We start from the raw sequence: 13,094 nt of genomic DNA, 5'->3' as shown, positions 1-13,094 counted from the left end.
AAAAAAAAAAACTTTGAGACGGTCAGACAAGGCAGCATCCTGTGCAGGCGCTCAGGTTGGGCGGAGTCTCTCTCAGGGGAGGGGAGTAACAGGACAGAGCTCCCCGGGACCTCCTTGCATGTCTGTGTCCTGATGCACAGCAGGCGGGGGCTGCGGGGACCCAGCTGGGCACTTCCCGAGGAGGAAGTGGTGCCGGAATTTCCCCCAGGTGTGGCCTCAGGTATAAGAGCGGCTGCTGCCAGGTGCATGGCCAGGTGCACCTGTGGGATTGCCGCCAGGTGTGCAGGCCGCTCCAAGCCCAGCCTGCCCCGCTGCCACCACCATGACGGTGAGCCCCTCCACACGCCACTTGGATGGATGCTGCTTGGATGCGCAGCCTGGCCTGGAAGGGCTGGGGTTCTCTGAGCCTGGGATGAGGGTATTGGGATGGGGTCTGGGAAACCCCTCAATCTGGGGGTAGGGGAGGCAGCTGCAGATCCTCGGAGCCCAGGCATGCTGGGTGTCTTGGGCTGAAGGGCTAGCCTCTCTGGGCTTCAGTTTCCCCATCTATAGAGCGAGGGCTGTACTCCATCTTTCCCCTGGGAACAAGGAAAGCTGAGGTGGAAGTGAGGTGCCCCCTGCCCTGGGCACCTCCTAACCACCCACTTGCCTGTTTCACCAGCTCCTCCCTGGCCTCCTGTTTCTGACCTGGCTGCATGCATGCTTGGCCCACCATGACCCCTCCCTCAGGGGGCACCCCCACAGTCACGGTACCCCACACTGCTACTCGGCTGAGGAACTGCCCCTTGGCCAGGCCCCCCCACACCTGCTGGCTCGAGGTGCCAAGTGGGGGCAGGCTTTGCCTGTAGCCCTGGTGTCCAGCCTGGAGGCAGCAGGCCACAGGAGGAGGCATGAGAGGCCCTCAGCTATGACCCAGTGCCCGGTGCTGCGGCCAGAGGAGGTGTTGGAGGCAGACACCCACCAGCGCTCCATCTCACCCTGGAGATACCGGTGAGGACCTGGGGATTCTGCTGTGGCATGGGGCTACCCCTCCCCTGGCCGGTCCCTGACTGCCTGGAGAGCTCTCTGGGCCTTGGTGGTTCTCACCTGCCAAGTGGGCGTGGCCACCTGAGCTCCGTCCCTCTGGCCCTGCTGACCTGGGCGGCTGAGCTGCTTCTTGCGGCCGGCCGTGCCCTGCCTGCCACTGTCCTTGGTGGCCAGGGTCCCCTGGGGAAATTCTGGGCCCCTCACCTGAGCTCCTGCAGAAGTGGGGCTGGGTGATGAAGTAGGAGGGAGGCTCCTAGAGGCCTCCGGCCCCTGCTCTGTGCTCTTGGAGGGCCCTGGGGAGGCATGGATTACCACCACATGTGAGCCAGACTGCACGCTAAGCCTGTGTGGCTCGGCCCTCACTGCCTCAGGTCCCATCCTGAGCACACGGAGAGGGGCCCTGAGGGGAGAGGGGCCTCCAGGAGGCGAGGGTAGGGCCAGAGACTCACTGTGGGCCCCGTCCGCAGCGTGGACACAGATGAGGACCGCTACCCACAGAAGCTGGCCTTCGCCGAGTGCCTGTGCAGAGGCTGTATCGACGCGCGGACGGGCCGCGAGACAGCTGCGCTCAACTCCGTGCGGCTGCTTCAGAGCCTGCTGGTGCTGCGCCGCCGGCCCTGCTCCCGCGACGGTTCGGGGCTCCCCACGCCCGGGGCCTTCGCCTTCCACACCGAGTTCATCCACGTGCCTGTCGGCTGCACCTGCGTGCTGCCCCGTTCAGTGTGACTGCCGAGGCCGTGGAGCCCCTAGACTGGACACGTGCTCCCCAGACGGCACCCCCTATTTATGTGTATTTATTGTTATTTATATGCCTCCCCCAACACTACCCTTGGGGTCTGGGCATTCCCCGTGTCTGGAGGACAGCCCCCCACTGTTCTCCCCATCTCCAGCCTCAGTAGTTGGGGGTAGAAGGAGCTCAGCACCTCTTCCAGCCCTTAAAGCCACAGAAAACGTGTCGCACGGCTGCCTGTACCTTGGCTCCCTGCCCTGCTCCCGGCTTCCCTCACCCTATCACTGGCCTCAGGCCCCCCAGCCTCCCTCTTCCCAACCTCCTTGGAAGTACCCCTGTTTCTTAAACAATTATTTAAGTGCACGTGTATTATTAAACTGACGAACACATCCCCAGAGGCTAACATGCAATGCGACATTCTCCCGCTCAGCCCTGGTCCAGGCCAGTCACGGACCCAATTCTGGGGCGTCCTTCCAGAAAGGTCTACGCAGCAGCGAGCAGTGCATACAGGTGGGGCTGAGCTTTAGCACGGGGGAGCACAGGTGTCCCTGCTCTGCCCAGTGTCTCCCCTGAGGACACCCCTGGGAACAGGAACCAGCCTCCTTCCCCAAGCACAGCCTTGAGCCCTACGCTTTGTAATGATGTGAGCGCCTAGGGGCACCCTCTCGGCCCCCAAGGCAAGAGTCTCTGAGGATGAACTGCAGGGCTGTGGGCTCAAGGCAGGGCCCCCAGCCTTCATGGTTCAGATCAACAGCCAAGGCCAAAACGCCCTCCCGGAAGGTGAACTAGCCACGCTCCGGGGCCCAGGCTCTGTTGGAGATTTTAGTTAAGGGGCCCCGAGGTGAGCAGCCCCAGTCGTGGAAAGGGGGCCCAGGCCTGTGACAGTCTCAGGGTCTCAGTCTCTAGGCCCCCAGCCCCAAGGGCTGACATTGCTATGGGGCTGCTGGGCACTTGTTAGCCCCTCCCCTGCCCGGCCCGCTGGCTCACCCACCTACTGCGTCCAGGTGCCTGGAGATGGGGGTGGAGGGGCTGCACAGAAGAACAAGGACTCCACTCAGACTCCCAGAGGAGGAGGCCTCAGGGAAGACTTCCTGGAGGTGGTGGCCTTTGTCCAGGAGATGGAATTTTCATTCAACACATTTATTGAGTTTCTTTTCTTTTTTGAGAAAGGGTCTCACTCTGTTGCCCAGGCTGGAGTGCAGTGTGGTGTGACTTCAGCTCACTGCCACCCCATCTTCTGAGTTCAAGCGATTCTCCCAGCTCAGCTTCCCAGTACAGGCGTGCACCACCACACCCAACTAAGATTTGTATTTTTAGTAGAGGCGGGGTTTCGCCATGTTGGCCAGGTTGGTCTCGAACTCCTGAGCTCAAGTGATCCTCCCACCTCGGCCTCCCAGAGTGCTGGGATTACAGGCATGAGCCACTGCACCCAGCCATATGAGTTTCTACTAAGCACCTGGCACTGGGAACAGGCCGAGAACAAAATGGTCAAAAGCCCTCCTGCCCCCACGGCGACTGATGAAACAAGTAGTGTTTAGTCTGTGAATGAGTCCACGACAGAGGCGCTGGGGGAGGGGCTGCAGTTCTAAGCAGAGCGTCAGGGGGGCCTCTTAAGACCTGAGGGGGAGGAGCCAGGCAGCCATGCAGGGAACAGCTCCAGGCAGCAGGAAGAGCCCACACAAAGGCCCTGAGAAGACACATGCTGGGTGTGTCCAAAGGTCAGAGAGTGGCCTGTGTGGCTGACGCCAGGTGAGAGGGGGACCGCGGGGGTGACCGCGGGAGCAGGGCAGGGCGCTGCGTGTGCCGATCATGTCTGCCCGGGGGCCATCAGAAGCTTGTGGCTGTCACTGGAGGGAGCTGAGCCTGTGGGTTCTGAGCCTGCAGATTCTGAGCTGGAGGCACTGGGGTGAGGCTTTGGGTTTCAATGGCAGCGTCAGGATGGTTTCAGGGGGTGAGGGCAGAGCAGGAGGTGGCAGGTGGCCTGGGTGGGGATGGCCCATGTAGCTGGGGTCTGGATTTGGGCCAGGATTGGATGTGGGGGTGTGGGGGTTTCAAGGGTGACCTGAAGCTTGGTGACCTGGAGGAACGGCTGAGATGAGGCTGGATTGAGACGTCTGTGTGGTGCTGAGTGTTGGCTGGTAGGGGGTGGATTCTGAAGGCCCCAGGAGCAGAGCACCCTGGCTCTGAAGTGTGAGTTGCTGGGAGAGCAGGTGGGCAAGCAGCAGGCAAGGGCTTCTCCGGCCTCAGGGGAGTGGGTGCCTCGGCGAGAGTCCAGCGGTGGGGGATGTGGCTGATGCCGGGCAAAGCTTTGGGGGCACCAGGCTGGGGTGGTGGTGAGGACCTGTGGGCGGGTGCGTGTGCAGCCAGCCACGGCCTCCGCACAAGTGAGCGGAAGGGGTGGCCAGAAGCCCTGCAACTTGGCCTGAGTGTCCTGGGCAGCTGGAGCGCCCCCCAGCATCATGTGGGGGAAAACAACGGCACATCCGCCACCAGCTTCTACAGAAAAGAGGCGCAGGGTAGAGACTCACCACGTGGCTCCAGCCCTGTTCCCTTTTCACTTAACGCCAGCGGCCTCCTCTGGAATCCAAGTCCCTTAGGCAGGCGTTAGGTGTGGAGGGTCTGCAGGGCCTGGAAGAGCTGTCAAGGGAGGGCTCTGCTGCCTCCTCCAGACCTGGGAGGACCTTTCTATGGAGGCACACACCTGGAATCCAGGTACTGTATTTCATGGAATATACGGTACCCGAGATTTCGTGTGCTGCTGAGAAGGAAGGCGATGCTGATGCTAATGAAACTGGAATGCGGCCCGGCTGGCAGGAAACGGGGTGCCTGCCCAGGGCTCGGGAACCTTCGCTACCCCGGCCCCGCCCACCGGCCCCAGGCAAGAGGCTCAAGCGCTCCAGGCATCGCTGCGTTTATTGCGCCCCTGGCGGGAGGGCAGGTCCGGGGCGAGGTCACACCACCTCGTCGGTCACCGCGATGGGGTTGGCGTGGGGACCTCCCGGGGGTCCCCCCGCCGCCGCCGCCGCCGCAGCGTCCTCCTCGCTGGGCTTCTTGCGGGCCTCGGCCGGGGGCCGCGGCGGGGGATTGCTGGGCGGCTGCTTGATGGTGCCTCCGATCTGCGGCCGCTCCCGGGGCTTGGGCTCGATGGGTGTCCACTGCTCGCCACGCACAGCCGCCTGCGGGGCACTGAGGGGTTGGGCCGCGCCCCAGAGTCCGCCCTCCTTCCCTGGAGGCCCACCCCGCTAGGGGCCCCGGGACAGGCTCAAGTCTGAATCCCACGCGGGATGCTGTGACTGCCGCTCAGAGAGGTTAAGTGACACGCCCGAGGCCACACAGCCAGGACCTGGGTCGGCCTGACACCAGCCCAAGCTATTTCTTCATGCCAGGAGCGGGGCCGGAACCCCTGGGCTTCTGGAAGATCCCCTGGTGGACACTCCCAGATGCAAATTCTAGCACCCAAATTCTCCCCCCAAAGCACCAAGGGCAAAGAAGACAGGGAAGCACACCTGAGGCCCAGCAGGAGGGGTGGCCCAGGAGAGTAGCAGGCCCTGCTCCGTCTGGTGGGCGCCATTCACCCACCCTGGCCGGCAGCCCCCCAAGGGTGCCCAGGCATTTCTGCACATGGGGGTGGTGGGGGGACAGCTTGAAGAACACAGGATTCCACTGGCTTTTACTAAAAATACAGACTCCTGGGCCCAGGCCCAGAGGTTCCACTGCAACAGGTCAAGTGGACCTGGGAGTGTGTGCTTTTCATCTTCTATCCCATAATATCTGGTAGAAAATATGTCGCATCATATACATCATGAAGCAGAAAGAGAAACTGGACATGTGTGATCCCACCTAACTCCAAAACGGAAACATTCCGCCCTGAAGAGCAAAACTAGAAGGCTGGTAGAAGAAAATGCAGGAACGTGAACGTAGGACCCAGGGCCAGGGAAAGGTGTTTTCACAAAGCACAGACCACAGAGCAAGTGAACAGGGAAAGCTCTGCTCTTCCGTGCAGTGAAGGACTCCATGGGCCAAGTTAACAGACCCTTACCAGAAAGCAGGAAGGCATCCCCCGTGTCTAAAGGTTACGAAGGCTCAATAGCTAAAATATATGTGGGATTCCTACAACTTCAGAAAAACACAATCAGGCCGGGCACGGTGGGTCACGCCTGTAATCCCAGCACTTTGGGAGGCCGAGGTGGGCGGATCATGAGGTCAGGAGATCAAGACCATCCTGGCTAACGCGGTAAAACCCCATCTCTACTAAAAATACAAAAAATTAGCCAAGCATGATGGCACGTGCCCGTAGTCCCAGCTACTCAGGAGGCTGAGGCAGGAGAATGGCGTGAACCCAGGAGGCGGAGCTTGCAGTGAGCTGAGATCACGCCACTGCACTCCAGCCTGGGCCACAGCGCTAGACTCTGTCTCAGAAAAAAAAAAAAAAAAAGGCCAGGCGCAGTGGCTCACGCTTGTAATCCCAGCACTTTGGGAGGCTGAGGAGGACGGATCACGAGGTCAGGAGATCGAGACCACGGTGAAACCCCGTCTCTACTAAAAATACAAAAAATTAGCCGGGCGTGGTGGCGGGCGCCTGTAGTCCCTCGGAGAGGCTGAGGCAGGACTATGGCGTGAACCTGGAAGGCGGAGCTTGCAGTGAGCCGAGATCGCACCACTGCACTCCAGCCTGGGGGACAGAGCGAGGCTCCGTCTTAAAAAAAAAAAAAAAAAAAAAAGACAAAAACCACAATAGAGAAATAGGCAAAGGATATCAACAGGCAACTCAAGGGAGAAGAAACTCCAACAGCTCAAATCCACAGTCAGAGAAGGGCGAGTCCAAGCTCCACATGTCCAGCTCGTGCTGTGAAACTGGCAAGCGTGGGAGAAAGCCTAGTGCACGGTGGGGGAGACAGGGCCGCATGGCTGGTGGTGGGTTGTCTGCTGGGGAGCAGCTGAGCCCGGCAGGGTGAATGGTGCAGAGGGTGATGCCTGACCCAGCAATTCCTCTCTGGCTTTAGCACAAGGAATTCCTCCTGAGGTCTCCAGGAGCCACTAGCTGTGCGTGGCAGCAGGGAGATGGGGGGCATGGGGTGGCCCCTGGAGAACAAAGCAACAGCCCAGATGAGCGCTTGGCAGCAGGAAGGGATTCTAAAGGAGCGTCCTGCCGGTGCCGGGGGCAGATCAGTGAGCCTTGAAGCAGAACTCCACTTCCACGCGCGGAAGGCGTACACAGAAAGTGCTGCACATTTAACACGCACACACACTAGAAGACGCACAGCAAGGGAACGGCAGTTGCCTCTGCAGGCAGGAGGGACTCGGCTCTATGGACAAAAGGATTTAAATAAGCAAAGTCTGAGGGCTCTGTCTACCCAGAGACCCCCGCAGTGAGAGGTGGCCTGCAGCCGTCTGTTCCGGAGCCCAGGGCAGGCAGAGGGCATTTCACCCAAGGCCTGGCCAGGCTGCGCCCTGTCCTCCCAACCCATCCCTGGCCGCTCAGAAAGATCACTGTATCCCATGGGATGGGCAGCCCTCTCACAGGGTGCTGTGGTCATAAACCAAACCCAGGTGTCGGCAGTTTAAGAAAATGGCTGCATCCTGGCACCGCCCATGAATCAGTGCGAATAGGGTTTAGGTGAGAAAAGCCTGATAAAGGGACCCCAGCCGAGGCACGACCGGCTGCATGACCCCAGGCCAGCCACAGCACCTCCCTGAGCCTCCGCATCTTTGTTTGTAAAGTGGGGACCCCAGTACCCCTCCCAGGGCTGTGGTGTGGGTTAATGCGGAAATGCAAGGAAATGACCCGACACACGAGACACGCCAAAAAACGGCAACAGCAACCGCTGCGTCCCCGCCGTGCTCTGAGCACACGCCCGGGCTCGCACTTGCTCCCAACCTTGGCTCAGCCTACAGGGCTGGCTTCAAGGGCCATGCGTGTCTGAGGGTGTCAGGGCAGGGGCTGGGGGTGGAGTGACCGGGGCCGACCTCAGAGGGCACCACTCACCAGCAGGTAGATGACGCTCGCGATGGCCAGGCAGGCGGTCCCAAGGATGGTGGCCAGCAGGAAGCCGGCGGGCACCGAGAGCCTGGGGGACAGGGGGTGGGAGGCAGGAACACAGAAGGGCATTCAGAAAGGGGAACGGAGCCCCAGGTCTGGGGGCCAAGGCCGCAAAGTCTCAGGACAAGGCAGACCACAGACCAAGGGGATGTGCGCAGCCCGGGGCTGCAAAGTCTCAGCACAAGGAACACCCAGGGGACGTGCACGGACCGGGGCTGCAAAGTCTCAGCACAAGGAACACCCAGGGGTGTGCATGGACCGGGGCTGCAAAGTCTCAGCACAAGGAACACCCAGGGGAAGTGCACAGACCGGGGCTGCAAAGTCTCAGCACAAGGCAGACCGCGGACCAAGGGGACCTGCGCGGCCCAGGGCTGCAAAGTCTCAGGACAACGCAGACCCAGGGGAAGTGTGCTGACACGGGCTTGTTTCGGTCCTGGGTGTTCTCGGCCTTGATGTGGACACCAGCGGCTCTGGGGCACTTGCTTGGAGGAAGCAGCCACGTGTGGGTGTCCTGGCCGCGGCCAGCAGCAACCACCAGACACACAGCACAGAACCCTCCACCCTACCAGGAAGCCCAGGCAAGACCCCCCCAGCCGGGCCTGCTGACCCCAGACCACAGTGACGGGTCGGAGCTACTCAGGTTTGGAGCGGATCCTTACAAATCCTGCACACAAGACAGCAGACACAAGCTCCGGGGGCCCTGCCAGAGCCGGGGACCCGAATTTTTGTTTGGAAAAACATCGAGGTAAGTGGGGGAGGCTCCTGTCCAGGCAGCCCGGCCGGTGGGATGGTCGGGAGGGTTGGCTCCAAGCCCTCCTGAGCCCTAGAGGGGGTGCAGGGCGGGGACTCACAGGAGATGCAGGACGGCCCGAACGTAGTAATTCCTGGTGAAGGGCCCGAACAGCTTCACCACGGCGGTCATGTACTTCTGCCCCCTGGGGGAGGAAGGGGAGACAGCGCGGCTGGGCCTCTCCCACTCAGGACTCCCCTGCTGCCCTGCTGACCACCCCAGGGCACCCAGGCCTCTTTCCTCCCAGAAAACACACCGGGCAGGCACCGGCCTTGGTTTACCCACAAGCACCCAAGGGTTGGTTCCGGAGCCTCCAAGTGAGGAACCAGGCTCCCCCCGACCCTGTGAGCCCTGCCTGGGCCCTGCAGCCCCGGGAGACCCCAGAGCAGGAGGAGACTCACCAGCGCTCCATGGTGGAGCCCTTCTTCCTCTTCCCCCGGGGGTACTCCAGCAGGCAGACAAACACGCCCGCCACACTGACGCCATGTGGTTAAGGAACAGCCTGGCTCAGCCTGAGGGGCCACAGGGAACTCCCTTTACTGAAGACAACAGAGAGGGGCCCAAGCACGGTGGCTCACGCCTGGAATCCCAGCACTTTGGGAGGCTGAGGTGGGAGGATCACTGGAGCCCAGGAGTTTGAGACCAGCCTGGGCAACATAGTGAGACCCTCACCTCTACAAAAACTTTAAAAGCCAGGTGTGGTGGTGTGTGCCTGTGGTCCCAGCTACTCCAGAGGCTGAGGTAAGAGGGTGGCCTGAGCCCACGTGGAGGCTGCCAAGAGTCACAACTGCACCACTGCACTCCAGCCTGGGGGACAGAGTGAGACCCTGTCTCAAAAAAGGTGGGGAGCAGCCACTGCCTGAGGTCATAGAGCCGGGAGGCAGCCACGGGAGGTTCCAACAGGTCCGGCACTCAGGGCTGCCCACGCCTGCCCTCCCACCGCTCTGCCCAGTGCTCCTTGTCGCGAGGTCCGGCTGGGCAGCTGGGCGGCAGGGCTGAGATGGGGCAGAGGAGGTGGAGGGGCCGGTCTAGGGGGATGACTGACAGGAGGGGGCAGAGGGAATCCCAGCAGTCCAATGGGGAGGCCTCAGTGCTGGCCCTCTGGTGATACCCCCTGCCCACCCCTCACCAGGACTCAGACTGGCGGGTCTGCCGCTGACCCCCACATGGCCCAGGTGAGGGGCCCGGCTGCTGGGGCCTGGGCTGCCCAACCCATGGACAGCCCACCCTGCGTCCCAGCCTGGCTGTGGTGGTGGGGAGCGGAGGCAAACAGCTCACTGTGAAGTGGCTCCCCAGCTCTGCCCTGGGCGTTCCCCACCCACCCCAGCCTCACGTGGAAGGATACATGGAGTAGGCACCAAAGTACCACTGGGTGAATCGCCCAGCTGTGGCCACGATGCCCCCGGTGATGAGGACTGCGGGGAGAAGTGGATCAGGCACTGTGGGGCTTCCGTCCCGGAGGCCTGGGCCACCCCCCTTCTCTACCTACTGTGGGCCACCGGGCCACCCAGAGCTGCCCCCTACCCATCCCCACAGCACAGTGACAGGGTTGGGGACACCCCCAGGAGGCACCCCTCTGTGCTGGTGAAGAGCACAGCCTGTGGCGCGTGGGCTGGCGGAGGGGGTGCTGGACATGCCCGGGCTCTGGGACCCCCGAATGGACCCCCTTGTCACCACGAGTCTTTGTTTGATGCGCTGAAAGCCAACAGGCAGAGTGTGGTTTCTGCATCTTGCTGGGGGAGCGTCTCTTTCCTCCTGATACGGAGTTCCTCTTAACCCGTCAGCTGTTCCGCCTTAATTTCGGTTTCGTCTGATATGGCTATTTCTGCACATTTTTTTGAGGGGGGGTATTGTCCAATATTCCCCCTTACTATTTTTTTTTTTCCGAGACGGAGTCTTGCTCTGTTGCCCAGGCTGGAGTGCAGTGGCGCGATCTCGACTCACTGCAACCTCTGCCTCCCGGGTTCAGGCAATTCTCCTGCCTCAGCCTCCTGAATACCTGGGACTACAGGCGCCCGCCACCATACCCGGCTAATTTTTATATTTTTATTAGAGACAGGTTTTCACCACATGGGCCAGGCTGGTCTCAAACTCCTCACCTCAGGGAATCCGCCCACCTTGGCCTCCCAAAGTGTTGGGATTACAGGCGTGAGCCACGACGCCTGGTCCTTCCTACTATTTTATTTCTTTTTCTTTTTCTTTTTTTTTGGAGACAGAGTCTTGCCCTGTCACCCAGGCTGGAGTTCCATGGTGTGATCTCGGCTCACTACAACCTCCGCCTCCCAGGTTCAAGCGATTCTCCTGCCTCAGCCTCCCAAGTAGCTGGGACTACAGGAGCCCGCCACCGTACCCGGCTAATTTTTTGTATTTTTAGTAGAGACAGGGTTTCACTGTGTTAGCCAGGATGGTCTCGATCTTCTGACCTCATGATCCACCCGCCTCGGCCTCCCAAAGTGCTGGGATTACAGGTGTAGCCACCTTGCCCTGCCAGCCATTCTGTTTTTGTCTCCACATGGTCTCGTTTGAAGATTTCCTATTCTTGGTTTAGGCCCAGCTACACATTAACTCTCTGGGTTTGTCTGTGTGCGTCGGAGGAGGGGAGGGCAGTGTCCTTGAGTCTACTCAGCCTGTTGTCCATGCATCTTTGGGGGACCAGCCTGGTCCCGAGCCTGCCATCCGAAAGAGGGTGCAAAGCTGCTGCTGGTGCCACCAGGGAGGTCTGAGGACGTATTCTGGCACCCAGCCACATTTACAGAGCACCTGCTGTGTACAGGGGGGACTCTTTGTCAAAGCCCTGCTGTCTCCGGGCCAGCTGCCTCCTGGGGCTACACGCTCTGGAAAGACCTCCCCAAGCAGGTGGCATTTGAATTGAGAAATAAACGAGACAGCCATGAGGCTCTGCAGAAGCAGCAGCTTGTGCAGAGGCCCTGGGGCATGCTCAGGAGATCTACGAACAGAAAGGAAGCACCGCAGCTGGAGGAGGGGGCCTCAGAGCCGGGAGGACAGGGCGGGCCGCGCAGGGCGTCCAGTCTGGCTCTAACTCTTCCGGCCAGGAGCCCCTGGAGGGTTTCAGCAGAGGCCAGACTAGAGCCCAGGTCTCCTGGCTCCCAGCTGAGTGCCCTCAGTCCTCTACTTCCTGTAGGGAGTGCAGGGCAGGCAGGGTGACAGTCTCATGGGCGGCTCTGGGGAGAGCTGTCTGAACTGAGCCACCGCGTTCTTGGCCGCTGACTGGAAGCAGGCGGTGACTTTCCTGGGCCCGGGACAGGCTGCAGGGCCCCATGCTCCAGGCCTCCCACCCTGAGGTCTCTGCTCCCACTCCCGCTCCGCTGCCCCGAACTCTCCAGACAACAGGGAGAGCGCTCACAGCCCCAGGGGAGTGGTGGCAGCGGGCCCCTCCTCCTCACCCTCAGCCCCCAGGCCCTTCCCAGGCACTCCTCCCCCGGTGCAGGTCCTTCCTGGAGCTGCCGCACTGGTACCTCTACCCTCAGACCCCGCCTGAGCCCAGCCTCACCCGTGCTGGGCCCTACACTCCCTGGCCCTGGTCCCAAGAGGGTCTATTTCCAAATGGAGTCTGCTGCCCTCACCAGAACCTCTGAGCAAATGCGCAGCAGGGTGACTGGGGGCCGTGCCATCCCACCCCAAGAGCAAAGCGCCTGTGCAGCTGGGCTGGGCAGGGCCGTCACTGGGTGGTTTCAGCGCCTTGTGAAATCCCAGGCCGCCTCCAGCGCAGACTCCCGATGGGGAGGGCTGAGCCCCAGGGCATGAGCCCACTCCGCACCCCAAGCCCAGAGAGAGCGACCTCCAGGCCAGCTGGCTACCGAGGGGCAGGGGAGCTTGTCCCGATGCCCAGGCCAGAGCCCTCACTCGGGGGCTTCGGGGCGGTGACCCCGGAAACCACCGGGGCTGAACCGCCTCTTCCCCTGCGCTGCAACTTCCTCCTCTGCGGAGTCGGGGGACTGAGAGAAGGGAATGGGGGAGGGACTCCGCGCTCCGCAGGGTCTGCAAAGGAACTACCGGGGGTCTCAGAACTCCTCTTTCCAGCCCGCGGCCTGAGGGTCCCGTCCCCGTTTCCCGCACCCTCCTGGCCTGACCCCGGCCCAGCCTGGCCCGCCTGGCGCCCCGCTTCCCCGCCCTGTAAGTAGCCCGAGGTCCCGGCTGGGGTCTTGGGACACCCCTCCAGGCTGCAGCCTCCACCGTCCCTGACGCGCACTCACTCAGGCCGGACGCCAGCGCCTGCTCGTTGGCCCACATGGCCCACTCGATCTGCCCCATGGCGGCACGAACCCGGCTGGGACTCTGCTAGGCGCGCACTGCCGCCCCTGCGCTCCCCGCCGAACCCCGCCCCGCCCAGGCCCCGCCCCCAGCCCCCCAGGTGACCGCGGCTGGGCGGAGACCCGCGTCTGTAGGGTGCAGGGATGTCCCGGAGCCTTCTGCCCCCGCGGAGGCATAGGAGGGGCCCTGCCCGGCAGCCCCAGCCTAGGCGGGGAGCCCCTGCGCTTCCCCAGGGC

At 61.9% G+C, this 13,094-nt stretch overlaps 2 protein-coding genes across 2 annotated transcripts; one reads left to right on the top strand and one right to left on the bottom strand.

Moving 5' to 3' along the window:
- Positions 1-252: 252 nt before the first annotated feature.
- IL17C (interleukin 17C) lies at positions 253-2,145 on the top strand. The gene is made up of 3 exons (XM_032156222.2): positions 253-328; positions 662-990; positions 1,494-2,145. Exons 1-3 carry the CDS (start codon positions 323-325, stop codon positions 1,750-1,752), a joined length of 594 nt encoding a protein of 197 aa, XP_032012113.1. The 5' UTR covers positions 253-322; the 3' UTR covers positions 1,753-2,145.
- A 2,506-nt stretch (positions 2,146-4,651) lies between these two features.
- On the bottom strand, positions 4,652-12,922 carry LOC116470716 (cytochrome b-245 light chain). Its single transcript, XM_032156220.2, has 6 exons — positions 12,801-12,922; positions 9,932-10,001; positions 8,988-9,062; positions 8,648-8,731; positions 7,743-7,824; positions 4,652-4,932 (listed from the first exon to the last, which is right to left on the bottom strand). The coding sequence occupies exons 1-6, from the start codon at positions 12,856-12,858 to the stop codon at positions 4,708-4,710; spliced, it is 594 nt and encodes a 197-aa protein (XP_032012111.1). The 5' UTR covers positions 12,859-12,922; the 3' UTR covers positions 4,652-4,707.
- Positions 12,923-13,094: the final 172 nt, after the last annotated feature.

Source organism: Hylobates moloch, unplaced genomic scaffold (genome assembly GCF_009828535.3).
Source record: "Hylobates moloch isolate HMO894 unplaced genomic scaffold, HMol_V3 SCAFFOLD_6, whole genome shotgun sequence".
NCBI lineage: Eukaryota > Metazoa > Chordata > Mammalia > Primates > Hylobatidae > Hylobates > Hylobates moloch.
Note: the sequence above shows the minus strand (reverse complement) of the source record. Positions and strands in the feature narration are given on the sequence as shown.

What these genes read in the sequence shown, in the direction of transcription:
- IL17C (XM_032156222.2), top strand. An exon ending in ATCTCACCCTGGAGATACCG is followed by an intron (nt 991 to 1,493) that starts GTGAGGACCTGG and finishes CCCCGTCCGCAG; the next exon opens with CGTGGACACAGATGAGGACC.
- LOC116470716 (XM_032156220.2), bottom strand. Translation starts at nt 12,858, where the DNA reads ATGGGGCAGATCGAGTGGGCCATGTGGGCCAACGAGCAGGCGCTGGCG. An exon ending in GGCGCTGGCGTCCGGCCTGA is followed by an intron (nt 10,002 to 12,800) that starts GTGAGTGCGCGT and finishes TTCTCCCCGCAG; the next exon opens with TCCTCATCACCGGGGGCATC. An exon ending in GGCTCCACCATGGAGCGCTG is followed by an intron (nt 8,732 to 8,987) that starts GTGAGTCTCCTC and finishes TTCCTCCCCCAG; the next exon opens with GGGGCAGAAGTACATGACCG.